The 15,971-nt window shown below is 41.4% G+C and overlaps 1 protein-coding gene across 3 annotated transcripts in view; it reads right to left on the bottom strand.

Moving 5' to 3' along the window:
- Positions 1-15,971, bottom strand: part of LOC125307926 (dipeptidyl aminopeptidase-like protein 6) — a 120,156-nt gene that overhangs the window by 90,679 nt on the left and 13,506 nt on the right. The window contains exon 1 of one of the 3 annotated variants that reach the window (XM_048264060.1): positions 2,651-3,571. The exons of the other annotated variants lie outside the window; for them this stretch is intronic. Within the exon in view, the coding sequence (XP_048120017.1) occupies positions 2,651-2,842 (192 nt within the window). The 5' untranslated portion in view covers positions 2,843-3,571. Of the gene's footprint in view, positions 1-2,650; positions 3,572-15,971 lie in introns of those variants that run through there. 3 annotated transcript variants of the gene reach the window in all.

The following is a 15,971-nucleotide window of genomic DNA, read 5'->3' as shown; positions in this document are numbered from 1 at the left end:
CGGCTCTCTGTGTATTCGAGTGGACCTCTCAGAACGACTGCTGTGGTGATGATTGCGATGAAATTGGGTAGAACTGCTGCTTCTTTTAGGTTCACACTCCACAGCACCACCAGGATAATGGAAAGAAAGCTCCAAAAAACATCAAGAAGAGATAGATACCTTCTCTCACTATGTCTCAGCACTGTCTCAGCTCTAAGTGCAGGCTCTAGACTGATTTGCAAATAATCAAACAAACAAACAAACTACATGCTGTTTATGGCTGCTTTCATAAACCTGCCTGGTCTGTGAGCCTCCACAGGAAACCTTCTGGTCACTGTGATGTATTGTCCTACTGAAACTGGGCATGGCTTTGCAGAAATTAGCATGGCCTCTGTATTCAAAGCGATAGGACCTGGATGCCCCGTTGGCCCATATAACAAGCTTGACTTCTCAGGTTACCTATTTTACATGTGTGTGGGCAGGGTGCCCATCAGACTTGTCACGGTCTGGGCCAAAAGGCAAGCTTTTTATTTCATCTGGCCGGGTAACTCAAGATGAAGATTAAAAAGAAACTCCAGCCTTCACAAAGGATAGGGTGACACATTTGCATGCAAAGGGCAATTAAATAACGGTCGGCCTCTCATTTATCAGCTGCTGACAGAAGAGCCGAACAATGCTGGCGTGTGAATTCCTCCCTCTTCTGTCTGCCAGAGCCAAGCACACAAGGGGAAAGTCAATACACCGCTACCTTACAAAAACAACTTGTGTCCACACATGGACCCTAATCCTTCCAATGTCACCGTGTTGTGGGAGAGCTGCCTGAGGCGGACTCATTAAGGTCGCACCCATCAAGGCTCTGTGCAGACGCTTTCAGGTGTTGTCGGAAAAAAAGAGCGCTGTGAGCTTGTGTGTGACGCATCCTTGTCAGCAGCAACCATCCTTGTAATCAAATAGCAGACATTTTGTGTTCTGTGTGCTGTACTTTTACTTTTATCTACACAGACCTCCTTACTTTTAAGTGCTAATTTCAGGCTCTAGTCTGATAAATGTTCTCCACTCATCTATATATAACATCAGACATTACCGCCTATCTTATGGCTCTTCAGAGAGCAGCATAATGGGAACTTTTGATTTGATCATTTCAGTTTCAAGACGTTCAGGAAATGTCTCATTTCAAAGCTGATTCCAACCACCAATTCATGGAACTGTGTTACATTTGGAGTTGTTCTGTGGGCGCATTTACTTGGCAGGTGTAGGCACGGCATGTTTCGGTAGCCTACCCATTATATCAGTAGCACATCTCTCGCCTTCCTTTCGCCAAATGATTTTTAGCGCCGAATACATCAATAATTCATTGCAAAAACACTCCCGCTGCCAAGTCCTGACTGCCCCTGGATGGAGAGGAGTCGCAATCAGACCAGCGGATCTGTTAATGTGACGTTAAGTCAAACAGGCTCATAGGCCCTCCAAAAATAGTTTACATGTTTTTGATATATGGTCCCTAATGGCTTAAAACGCAGCATTAAGTCACCACTGGGTGAACAAGTCTTTGTCTCAACGTGACAGCTTGGAACACAGAGCTGAGAAGTGCTGAGAGACGCACCAGAGGATAGTGGATGGGCTACACGTGTGAAAAAGCAGAAGTAGGTTTCAGCACCACGGACAGCGACACCAATCTCCGCTTGTGTTAACATCTGCAGAAACTACGGTATCAGCCACTGTTACTACACTACTGCCAAAAGAACTCTCATATAACATTCGACACGATATATTTTATATTTAGAAATGATCAAACAACTCCGTAAAATTTCAGAAATAGCGATGTTGACGTTTCCATAAAGATCCAGTTTCGTGTCATTCTTTGCCATCTAGTAATAAATAAACTCGCCTTTCACATGAAGTAGGCTACACAGCGTGGTTATAGGAGAACCTTCTAGTACCTACTTCCAGGTGTTTTTTTTTTGTTGCCCACTTTCAGGTCTTGGCTATGTGTGAGGGTCATTCAATTACGTCACTCATACATCAAAATTCGAAGGTCAGACAACCCAGGCCCATTACTAATAGCCTACAACAACTGTCCTTTCGCTGGAATATTCACCAACACACGGAGGCAAAATATAAGCAAAAGACTGTACCTGAATAAATGCAATAAAAGTTAGTTATCAGCACGAGACAGCGAGTCACTTACTGAGATTTACATCAAGCTACAGACGCATCTATGCGGAATGTCAAGGTTTTGCTGATCTCACGACAAAACCCGATCAATGCAGAACCAATGTGCAGAAAACATTCGACAAATCACTGGTCTGATATATTGACAATTCTTGGAAAAGACAAGTTGACAAAGGACTGAGAGATATTGATCTACGACAGGGAGATAGTCTTGTTTAAATCTGTAGGCTAGATTGGCAACTTAAATAAGCGAGGGGTCGCGTTTGAAATGTCAGGTGGTCAGGTACATTACAAGGTCAGTGAAGTTGACTTGGCTGAAGCCAGTGTTAGATATGGTGCATTAAGGCTTAGGACCACTAAAGTTTAACATGGCTTTGATCACAACAACCAAGCACAATAGACCATGAAGAAGAACACTGGTACGCCGCAGTGGCATTGAATGAATTAAACTTCCAGGAAACTACCATCAAATATTTTAAGGTAAAGAAGTAGCTCTTACGTCCTCGTCTTCGCAGACATTTCTCTTTCGGTACTGGACACGGAGACGATCGTCTGTTGCGGTTTCAGGGTTCTTCCCAGCTTTTTCTTCGTCGACGACTTGTCCGCCCAAAAGGTGGCTGGCCTCAGGTGGGTGCGGAAAAGATTTGTTAGTGTTGATCTTCCCCGTAAATCTCTGATAGAGCGAAGCCATAATAACTCTGGACGAAGCACTACTGCATTTCAAAAGACGGAGACCCAAGCTTTGGTACTGACAGTTTGAATTTATTTTCCTTTCTCAGCAGTAGCCCACTATAGCCCTCCCCAACTACGGCAAAAGAGCTCAAGAGAGAAAACACGCGGAAAAAAAAAAAAAATAAAGCAATAAAAGAAAACAATTTCTCTGTGGTAACCTAAAGGTGTTTTACCCACCGAAAATAAGTAACTATCTCTGAAATAGTCCGTTGTCTGCCACTGCGGTCAGAACAGATAGAATGTTAGTTTTAGTGTGCTCAGCATTCAGAGCACGTTGGTTTCTCCTCCTCTGTCCGCTGGAAAGAGAACAAACAAACACTGTACTATCCACCAGTAAAACCCAAGCCAGTCCGACGACATCAAATGCGAGAGAAAGCACACTAATCCCCAGTCCTTTCTAATAAAGCAGACATTTGGTTACTGGAGTTGATGACGTGTAGTAGACTACGCAGCACACCCGTGTCGTATTCCTTTGGCGACGCGTTCTGCATGAGAAGTGACCAGTAAGAGGACCTGGTTGAGACTATTATCTCCGTAACAATCCGCTACCCCGGTCATACCTCACGGATGCACACCAATGTAGGTCACTTTATATACAACAAAACAACTATACGTGGACAGAGGTCCTGTATAACTGTATAGACCAATATATTGTGTAAATGTACAGTAAAATTGTATTCTAGTTTGATGCTTTAGCCTCTCTCATCAGAACAATTATTACCAGGTCCATGTGTAGAGCTTGAGTGCCTCTGTGCGGTAAACCGCGAAATGACAACCATGTGAGCGCTGCCTAGAGATCTCGTGTTGAACAACACATTTCGAGGGGTGGGCATACGCCCAGCGTAGCCTATTTAGTATTCCTAACATCCATGTTAGTACAGGCGAGTGGCGCTGGTTTGTTATGATGATATTTAAAAAGATATTCATGGAAATCAAGAATTAACATGCTGAATAACCTCCCTATGGCCAAATTCAGATGGACTGTATTCTCTTACTGTTTAACTTCTGGCCTGGTACCATTTTCTTAACTACCAAATGCTACACTATTAACTCAATAACTATAACATATAAAGCACCCATGCTCTGTTTAGGCAACATGAATTATCACATTTTGATAATGTGGTTGATACACACAATCATTGTTATTGGTATCCACACACAATCATTGTTATTGGTATATCCACAAGACACAAGTGTACTAAGCTTATTTCATCCTTGAGCCTATAAACCACACAGACACATTCACTCCACAGGTGAGTTCTCCAACCCAACCTTTTCCACCACTGAATGCTTCAAGGACATGATGATTACAAAATGGAGGCTATTCATTCTGACATTTCAACTCAGTCCACATCTCATTCTCTTTTGAAAAAAAGTATGCAGGTTGCTTTGGATACATCACATGGATTGGAATCAGAATTCAGTTCATGAAAGCATCTGATGGGTCTAGTTTTAAGGGTCCTATATGTTCAAATGTTCAACACTGCATGCTGTGTCACTTGACTGCAACAACCTCAAAGAAAAAACATTAACAATGTCTATAGGTAGCTATTCCAATCTGAATACAGTCCCCAGACTATGGACCAAGTAAATACATGGGAGGCTAATCCTAACTGCAGCATTGACACATACAGTATACGTCATGTATACTGAAACACATACAAAGGCAAAGACTTTATGTTTCACCATGAATTTCAGTCATTTCTCTTTTCCTATATCCTGGTGAATACAGTGATGTGTAAATGTGCAATACAGAGTTGTGGTGCTACTCGTTAAACAATCATATAGTCTTCATTTAGTCTATCAAAGCAGAAGATGTCCTATAGACGGGCTAATGAATGTTGATGGGCACTGTGTTTTGAGTGTGGTGGGTTATAATCCTGGTAACCTGGTCATGTAAAAATGTCCATCTTGTCTTTTGTTTCATTTGGTTCAAGATAGGGTTAACTATCCCCTGCAGTGATATGATAAAACTCTGAATGATAAAGACTCTGAAAACAGTCTATGTGGGAGGATTTATAGCACATTTCTGTATGAATCTGTAGCAATCCAACTATACCAAGCTTATTTGAATCATTTATTATTTTCTTTCTTCAATTTCCTCTATGCTGGATAAAGACACAAATCAAAGCAATATTTTTTTTTTCAATTACGCTTTATCTCAGCGGCTTAATATTACACTATCGTCTCTCAGTTTTCCAAGAATAACTTTTCACTTTGAAAAATGATTTCAAGCTCCCATGACTTCTTACTTGAAGGCATTCCTCAGATAATGCACTTACAATTAAAGTTCTTGCGGGACTTAAAAGATTTAGAATTTATGATGAGTGCAGAGTAGTTAGAATTCTGGACTTGTACCGTACGCAAGCATCAAGGCAATTTTTTTTTTAAATGGGCCAAGGCCAGGCACAAGACAACTAAGCTTTGTTCAATCCTCTTGAACAGAGGAGAAATTAATGATTAATACTACAAGGTCTTTTTGGGATTTGGGAATGATTTTCAGGTTACTGCATTTTGGATCATCCACATTCCCCTAGCATCATATGTAGTTGTTGTTCTCCAGAAAAACCCACTACTGTGTTGTATATTTTGTATTTTGTATACCTCAGGTACTTCCATTGTTACACTTGGCTTTAGGGATTTTGAATAGAGCTGTTTATTACTCAGATTAACGTTTCACCTTTCTCTCCAGTTTAGAAAGTACAGCATTTATGATCCATATAAAAGCCCATTGGCTTAATGTATTCTGTTTCACTCCACCTCATGTGGGGACCAGACAGCTTGGAGATAGAGTAGAGTGTAAACACCGCTCTCCTACTGAAAAGCCCAGTCTGTTTGCCTGACATTGTTTGTCCTCCCCTGTATATTGCGCCTTCTCATTTCGCCGGCCGGGCCTGACGCTGCACCCCTGGGCACCTGTCATTCCTCCTGTCCACTGATGGATAGCCTCTCCCCTTCCCCACCCGTGCTGGCCCAGACCACCCCAGACGGGCCGCCACCATGGAGCTCCCGTAAGACTCTCCACGTCCACACCTCCCTTATCTTCTCGTACATGCCATCAAACTGATGGCTTTCTGTCACCAACAGCACATAGGCCCATTCCTCTGAATTTAACACATGTATCTGTGTCAGAGCTGCTATTACAGCTACAGTATAGTATCTGCTGTAGCAGCATTTGCCATCTTAAGCTATGCTCAACAGAGAAGGTCATACAGTAGAGGTATAGGCCAAATATTTATGTACTGTACTACACTGCTTTACAGATTTACTGAGATGGGCCAATGCTGTAACCCTGTCTAAAGACAGACTGTTTCAGGTGGTGATGTGAAAATAATATCTAGCAACAATTCTGTAAAGTAATTGATTGTTATCTACTTGTCCGTATGAATATGCAGAAGTACATGTTGAGACTAATCCATGTTCCAAGAATGTTGAAAGAGCCACTAGGAAAACATGTGACTTATCTATGGTCCAAGTTGTTATTTTTGGGAAGCTGGATGTGTAGGAATTCAACATATATTTGACCATTTTCTTTGGGGAAACAATAATTTGCAACAGTTCCCATAAAATCCTACTCTTAGCTCCACATTAGTGCCTGGTTATCACTATTAACACAGAATGCAATATTGTATCTAAATAATCCAGTTTTAAGTACTGTATTTTCTCTTCTCCATGGCAACAAGGGAGCTTATTTTCCACAGAATGGCCATGGCACATGCCTACTTCAGCATGGATCACAATTTAATTATCCATTACTCAGGGCCTAACCTAATAGGATCCTGACTCTGTTGTGAAATGCTCTTCTTATCAGTCCATTAAATTCCCAACATTCAATTACAAGCCCGGTTCATTTTAGCCACTGTGACTCCACTGAATGCAATTACAAGGCTTTGAAACTCAGAACTCTTAAATGCTTGCCTTCTTTCGTTGATCAGAGCCCAGGGACAATGAGGGTGTCAGAACTACAGCAAGTATTAATTAAATGGACTTCAAAACTTCTGCTAAAAGCTGACAGATATATAGAGTCCCCGGGTGGTGTCACGGTCACCATTGGAGACTGAAAAGCTACCGGCACTCAAGAATGCAATAACTTTGACCACCCTTCTCAAAATCACACCAAACGCATTAGTGCCTTTCCCATTCAGTTAAATGCCTTCTGATTTCATTTAAACCTACTTACAACTTCCCCTATAAGCCTCAAAGTCAACCCTGACAGTGTTTTGCATTTAGGAGTTTTGGACATTAAGAAATGCACATTAAAACAACCCACTGACTTTCCCTCCATACACATGAGAGGTCTTTGTTTCAGGAGATGCAAGGATCACTTATACCGCCTTATGGTGACCTTATTTACAAACCCTGCATATAAACCCTGCAAATGAAGACTTAGACTAGACTAAAATAGAACGACACAGGATCTATTGAATAGTGTGGCACATATCGATTTAATCTCTCACTCTTGTTAGCTATCAGGATAACTATTTCCTTTTCCTGCTACAAACACTGTAGCCTATACTGTCTCGGAAACAAAGGCAGAACCATACTGTAATGTGTATTTTTTCAAGATTCACTCACTTTAAATCATTTGCTATTTTACATTGCAATATTACATTGCATTCAATGCATGAAATGTGAAGTGACGCTAAACCCAGAAAAACAAAAGACAATCAGGTGAAGATGACTTGTTTGTAAAAGTTTACAATATTGATTTGGTAGTTTGTGCTCAAGCAAAGTTTGTGTCTCAGCAGAGGCAGGTAGTTATTCACTGATGTTAGAGAGCGCACAGAGAAAGATAACAACCATGACAAAGAGACCAATGATGGCAAAGCTCCTTATCAAAGGGGAAATCAAGACATCAGTGATTCCTTTCATTTTTGATGACTGTAATTAGTACAATCCCCTGTACATACATTTCAACACAACAAACCGTACAAAAGAAACTCAAAAGAACATTCAGGGCCCGGCATGGAGTTTTAAGCAGCTTTAAGAGCTTTCAGTCCAAAGACAATCAGCAAAACACTAACATAAAAAATAAAACTGAATGGTTCATCAGTGTCATTAGTATGATTATATAAGACTACGTTTGACTAATTGTGACGGAGCAATCAGTTACGTAGGAAGGTGTAATAGATGGCAATTTCTATTCCTTTCACCCTGACAAAAACGCTCCCTTTCCGACAGGAACATAACAAAATGGGATTATGTTTGATTGTATAACGTCATGCTTGTAGTTCATATCTTGATGGTCATTTATTCCTCATAGAAAAGGCGATAAGAGTCTAAATGACATAACTGGTTATACCTGTATGAAATATAAAAACACTAACCCTGTCAAGAGGTCTCAGATGTCAACCAATACCAAATCAACATATCACAAACAATCTATCACAAAACAGCTCTGTGGAGTTTATGTGATCAAAACACTCTCATGTGCATCAAACATCACTACTGCAAGCACTTTTTGTGACTTGTCCCCCCTGTACACAATGGAAATGCTTTTGTTGTGGGGGTGAAGGATTAACAACAGGCAAAAACTATCTCCAAAGAGCTAAAGTATATCTACTGAAAAGGTAATGTTTCACAATTCTCGCGAGATTTGTCGGGCCTCTGTTCTTGAAGGTTGCATTGCTGGTTTTCTCGGTAGCGACTTGTTACGTCTATGCTGTATAGCTATGCTAGGTGAACAATTCACCTATTACAAGTTCAATTACCTTTGGAAAGGTTATATTAACGTGAGAAACCTTTACGGAGCCAATTTGATGGTAAACAAACGTGTAATAGGCGAATAATAATAGGCCAAAAATACCTAAACCTGCATAGTGTACCTTTAAAAAGTAATACTACGAATATGGATGCTGGTTTTTGATAAATAAAAAAACAGAGAACTAATCTCTAGTATGAAGTAGTTACACACATCAGAGAACTAATCACACAGTATGAAGTAGTTACACACAAGCAATGCTTCTAATTATAGTCTGGGTATATAATAAAAACAGTAAAATATGAAAACTATGGTGCACAAAGCAAACAAAAAAAATGCTACTCATGTGCTATCATTAATGCCATCCCAAACACTTGGTGTTCACCCCCTTAATGTCCCACTGCAATCCCTCAGTTTAGCTTCCCAGTTAATTTATTCACTGAACTTTATCTTATTGTCTTCTCTCTTTGTATGTGTGTGTGTGTGAGTGTTTGTCAATCCCAGTAACCCTTCTAACCCAACATACTGTACATGCACACGCATACATGCGCAAACATAGACTCTCACTCTCTCTCTTGCTACTCCCCGCCCTCTCTCTCTCACTCTCTCTCTCTCACACACACACACACATCAAACAAACTTTGTTTATACAAATCCAACTGAAAAGTGTCATCTTTATACCTTGCCTTTCCCATAGTGCACAGATCAAAAGGGGTACAGTGTCACTCCCTATCCCAGCTGAAGGTTGAGGTGTTTATGGAACATTGCCGTCTGCCTCAGAGGATTCAGAGAGAGGGCACGTCACAGCATCTGTAAATCCAATTTGAAATGCCCGGAGATAAGGTGCTAGGGAAATTGGGTTTTTAAACAAGGATGATATGGGGCAGACTTAACATACTGCTGCCATCACAAGAGTGTGACAAAACACTGCAAACAGGAGTCGGAATGCTGAGGTGGGATGGGGGAATCCAAATGGCTTCAGCACACCAAATGGAGAGCTGTGAAAGGAAGGCATTATCCACCCTACTGGACAGGATACAAATCTGTCCAAAATATTTTGTATGAGGTTTGAATATTTACATTCCACGCACACCAACAAAGAATTTGTAAAGCAAGCAGTTGAACAAGAGCAATGCATGAGCTGTATAATATTAAACAGAATGAGAAGCGAAACTCACACTGTAAAGAAAAGAAAATCACACTGAATAGAGGAGAGACTCGCATTAAAAAGAGGAGAGACTTGCAATAAAAAGAGGAGAGACTCGCATTAAAAAGAGGAGAGACTTGCATTAAAAAGAGGAGAGACTCGCATTAAAAAGAGGAGAGACTTGCATTAAAAAGAGGAGAGACTTGCACTGAAAAGAGGAGAGACTTGCATTAAAAAGAGGAGAGACTTGCACTGAAAATCTACTTGGTCATACTAGACTCTCGTTTTTTTCCGTTTCTCCATATTCCTCACATACATATACCTATGCAAACATGCTAAAAACACACATGCACACACACTCACACACACCAATGTGTTCACATAGATTCACTGATTCACATCTACAGTAGGTATACAGGAATCACAATACACCGATCAAGCTCTGGTGTGCACACAAACCCACACACACACTCCTGAACTAACCTGAGCTAACTCTAGAAACTGGGAAATGAGTGTGCCTGAGGGACAGAGCTGAGGACAGAAAGTTATGAGTTTTATGAGCTTTGAGAACAATATGGCCCCTGGAACTTGAGAACAGTTCTCGCGCAATAACACCACAATAACCATCAGACCGAATTAGAGGGTTCATTGTAATGTTACATTCTTATGTCGCCTGCATATCCGATTAATGACACCTATCAACATTTAGAACAATTTCTGCCTCAAATTTTGTAACTATAAAAGACAAAATGTCTTTAGCACTCAATCAAAGCTCAATTTACCCCTAGTGTTTTAATGTTCTTTTGTTATGCCTTGAGTAGAGTAGACTGATAAACTGTAAGAAAAACTTTACAAATAAATCATTGAGGTGTAGGAGCGCAAGAGGCTTTTGCAGAGCCGCATTTGTATGAAAACAATAGGACTACTCGCAGCTCTGTGCACGTAAACAAAAACCTCTTACCTTTCTTGACGAGGAGCTGGTATCAATGTTTAGCTGAGTGGCAATCAAGACAGACATGCCTTCACCCGTCTACGTGTGCCTCTGGTAAATACTTCCTCACACACAGTTTGTACGCGCACACACACACCAATACGTGTGGCCGACAGACCTCTATCCCTACACACTCTCTCGGACAGTGTGTGTGTAAGATCAGAGCAGAGAGGTGGCAGAAGAGCTGTGCTGGTCTGAGTGGGACTCACTCCCTGCTCCCTACCTCTCTTGCACTGTGACGCTTGACACTGGATAGTAATTCCTCCACGCGTGCTCTATTAAGCTGTGTCTCTAAGCACTCCCCCTCACACACACACACACACACACACACACACACATGCACGCACGCACGCACGCACGCACACACGCACACACACACACACACACACACACACACACACACACACACACACACACACACACACACACACACACACACACACACAAAAGTTAGCCTTCAGTCTCATTTTGTCACTGAATCTTTATTTCTTCAATCTCCCTCTTTCACTCACTCACCCCCCTTCTTTCTCCCCTCCTTGCATCTTTTCCTACCTTGAACCTGATGGAAATCAATTCAACAGATGCACACACTGACACATTGTGTGTGTGTGTGTGCGCGTGCGTGGATGTATGTGTATGTGTGTACATGTCACTCACTTGCAAGGCATACATTTGTCTGGCAAGTGAGTGCATGTGTGCATGTGCTTCTATAAGTGTGTGTGTGTGTGTGTGTGTGTGCATGCTTGTGTGTGCGTATGTACATGTGTGTGTGTGAATCTGTGCAAGAGTGCACTCTCCAAGATGGATCAATTCAATCAACTGCGCTGTTAGGCTGTGATTAAGTGCAGGTAATATTTATGCTGCACGGCTTGCACCTCGTAAACCATGGCCTTCCCCAATGGACAGGAACCTGGCACGTGTTTTATTTATGTAGCGTTTGTGCACTGTGGATCCGATCCTGAGACTGTCAGTGAATAACCAATTTGCCCTTTCAAGCCCCGCCACACTGACGAGGAGGAGAGAGGAGGAGGTGGGGGGGTATGGCTCTGGAGAGATTAGAATTCATTAAAAGACAAGGCTGTTTTAATATATAAAAAAAAGCCACCAGCATTTCCTTGTTAGCGGGCTTTTCAATTTACGCCGTGAAACCACCAGACAAAGCCAGGCGACAGGCACAATACCTCTGGAGAAGACCCACAGAGAGAATATAGAAGGCTGTGATAATGACTAATCTAATTAATTCAATATGGTAGAGTGTCACAATGCTGAAAAACAAGCCAGACGTATCAAGTTGTCGTCGAGCATGAAGTTTGTGCGGCTGGATTTTGTTTGTGTTTGTCTATTTGCCAAGTTCTTTCCAAAATCTGGCCTCCACAGGAAGCATCTCTGCACTTGGCTTCATCAAACTCCAAGGACTACAAGGGGTAAGAGATGGCTCCGATTTAGATTCACTCTTCTCCCTGGACTGACGTATATACTGAGCTGTGGGTGATTAAAAGGAAGCAAGGAACCAGGGCCAAGAGGGAGCAGTGGATCATAGTTTGTGCAGTCGCCATTACGTGAGGTGAATAAAGTAACTCTGATAATCTGACAAAAGGATGGACATAGCCATGGCCATGTTTATGGCAGTATTTTACACATGTCAACAGACAACAGATATTGGCTTGCTTCCAAAAAGTTTCTGTGTTCTCTAAAAATGTACAGTTGTGCTCATAAGTTTACATACCCTGTACATACACATGCTAAAGTTGACTAAAAAGAGGAATAAAAAATCATCTTTTGGAAATTGTGGAAATCTTAATGCCTTTAATGCATTTAATTAAAAATGTGAATGAATAATGTGTTGTGAATAAATACATCCTCCTTAAAATATAGGTATATAATGTATAAGTATATATACTCTTTTGATCTTGTGAGGGAAATTTGGTCTCTGCATTTATCCCAATCCGTGAATTAGAGAAACACACTCAGCACACAGTGAGTGTACACACAGTGAGGTGAAGCACACACTAATCCCAGCGCAGTGAGCTGCCTGCAACAACAGTGGCGCTCGGGGAGGGTTAGGTGCCTTGCTCAAGGGCACTTCAGCCGCTTCCTACTGGTCGGGGTTCGAACCGGCAACCCTCCGGTTCCAAGTCCGAAGCGCTAACCAGTAGGCCACGGCTGCCCGCAAAAAGTCTGATGCTCTACCGACTGAGCTATCCAGGCTAAAAGTCTGATGCTCTATCGACTGATGTTAAATTCTCATAGAGGCAGGCAGATTTTTATTTTTAAAGGCCAGTTATTTCATGGATCCAGAATACTATGCATCTTGATAAAGTTCCCTTGCTCGTCCTAGAAGTCACCTGTGCCCGCCCTGGACGAGCTTGGCTGCACGAACCATCCCAACTTCCTAGAACCTGCAGTTCTGCATAAAATTCCACCATAATCCCTGATTCCTGACAAAAAATGATTGATTTTGAACACAAATTTATTGTATATTAGGCTCTGGGTTTGTCAATATAGCAAATAAAACTTGTACATTTTTGTTTGCCCCACTGTCTATTCCAGTGTTTCTTAACTGGTGGGTCGGGACCCACAAGTGGGTCGCGGAATCGTTCTGGGTGGGTCGCACAGCTTGTGGTTAAAAATAAATAAAAAAATCGGCAATTTAAAATGCTGCCTTATCAGATCATCTAATGTTGGACCTTTATTTTGATAAACTTCATTCATCAGTCATTGCCATGGCATGGACATAGACAATGTTTATGTGACAAGTCATGTTAGACATAATTTTAGTGGCAAATGCAAGTAGGCTGCTACTCTGAATATTTGAAGTACCCTACAGTATGCTCGGATATGGATTCACTTAAACTGAGGACAAAATAGGACAGAAACCATTTGAAACCATCAAATTGTGTGGTGTGCAGTAGATGGCTGGCACATGAGAACATGAAACCATCAAAACTAAAATGCCACATGGAAACAAGGCACCCCTGTCAAAGTCATACCTGTCGAGTACTTTGAAAGGTGACATCAAGAGTTGAAGACTTCACAAATGTAGGCTAATGCCAAACATCTGCATGTTTCAAACAAGTAGGCCTACAGGCACTTCGCTTGTCTTACCATGTAGCTCACCATATCCATTGGCTTGAACGCTAAAAATATATATATGGGTCGCGACTTTATGAACATGGGAAATTGTGGGTCCCAAAGCCAGACGACTTAAGAACCACTGGTCTATTCTATCTTAAACTAATGTAGGTAATCAATTTAAGTTCCCGCAACGGTGAACAGTGGATCAATTTGTGTCCCCCTTGGAAAAATATAATGCCCGTCCGTGAATTGGTGTCTGCTGCCGGGTCTGAGTACAGCTGAGGATCAGGTAACAAAAAAGGAAACTTCTCTTGGATATTGCTCAAGTTCAGAATCTCAGGGGCTTGAAGTGATGACAAATAAAAAACAGAAACAACAAAAAAAAACTAGATGTACCGCATAGCGGTACAAAATATGACCACCGCTCAGTCCTGTACATCCTTTCCGTGAAAATAAATCCCACTAATCAATTTGTCTCCATCATTTACTCCATCCCCCACTCTTGAAACTTTTGTGTATGCTTGTTTGGCATGCCTGTGTGTGTGTGTGTGCGGCTGCACAGAAAGTAGCCTACTGGCGCTGAAAAGGTGAATAGATTGTAGAATAGCCAAAGAAGTTGTAGCATTGTTATAAAACCCGTTTGAATTCGTTTAGACAGCGAAACCGCACATCCTGCTTGCGTATCGATGATGTCATCGCCACACCTCAGCTGCCCTGGACTTGCACTTATAGTATTGCCTAACAATACTAGTTTTTATACATGACATTACCTACGATTGTTTTTTTATGCATTCTAGCTACTGTCAGTGACGCGAGAGAACTTAAGTTATTAGGAAAGTGCGGTGTAAGTTTAGGCTACATTAATTTGTGCGTAGTGCCAGTGTCATTCATTTATTTTACATGTCTTACAACATATATACATGCATTCACAGTCGAAAGTGAAATCAGATATAAGCATACAAAGACGCTTTTAGAACTCACGTTAAGCCGATGGTAGCACACTGAATGCAAATGCGCGATTTGATGCAGGCAAAAGTATTGACTTTTACTAACGAAGGTTTTATAGCAATATTATAAATGCGACAGAATAGCCTAGAACTTGGGTAAGCCTTGCATTTAGTAGCCTAATTGCGGTAGCCAAAACTAATGTGAATCATGGACTATCCTACAACCAAAGAAAGTAAAGGTGATTAGTAGGCCTACCTGCGTTAGCCAAATAAAGGACGGGACTGCACCCTTCAAACAGTAAAATAAAGTTTATTAGTTTTACAGTTGACAGTTCACCATCAGTCTACACAAACAATTCTGGTTTCCTTGCACTAGCCATTTCGTCGTAGCCTATTGTGTCTGTTTGTAAAGCGCAAGTTTTGGTCAATTTCTGTAAAGAACCACCTATAGGCCTGGGGTATGAAGTAACGTGTTGAGTCGTGTTGAGATGGATCCGTTAGGATGCAAATATTCTTGATACGGTTCCAGGGAAGGAGGAAAAAAAGATTGGTTTGGTACGTGTGGACTAGGCCTAAGGTGTGTTGCTAAAGCAGTCATAATGAAATGAAGGTGTCATTGTTTGGATACTTCACACCAGGTGCGTAGCAAGCGTGGGGGATGTGGGTGTTATAACGTCCACACTTTTGCTGGAACACGATTCTATCCCCCACACTTTTTGTCAGATTAAAATGAAAGTAAAATATGGAAATAAACGCTCCCGTAAAGAGTTGGAACCGTATCTACCGCAAACACAGAGACACAAATAGGTCTGTTTGAACTTGAATTTCCCCTGGGGATCAATAAAGTATCTATCTATCTATCTATCTATCTATCTGTTGATTTGATTGAACGGTCATCCAGCCAATCACATCAAGTTAGCGAGTAAAGAACCAGCGCCGCACTGATCAAATTCAAATTGTGCGTCTTTCAAGGCTGTGCTGCTGCTTGGGTCTGCATTATAACGTTTGCAGTGAGCAGATTTCAGGTAGAATTGAAATGATAATTGTTACCGCATTATGCTAATTTAGTAAACCAAAATTCACTGTCTGACTGATGTATAGGCAAAACTGTATCAGACCGGTGTAACGTTGGTAATTCTTCCATTGCACAGAATGATTTTTGTAGCACTTGCAACAAATGACAGTCGAAAGATACAATTACAGTGCTGCTATCAATTTGCTTGGTAT

This window comes from Alosa alosa, chromosome 1 (assembly GCF_017589495.1).
Source record: "Alosa alosa isolate M-15738 ecotype Scorff River chromosome 1, AALO_Geno_1.1, whole genome shotgun sequence".
In the NCBI taxonomy this organism is placed as follows: Eukaryota; Metazoa; Chordata; class Actinopteri; order Clupeiformes; family Clupeidae; genus Alosa; species Alosa alosa.
Note: the sequence above shows the minus strand (reverse complement) of the source record. Positions and strands in the feature narration are given on the sequence as shown.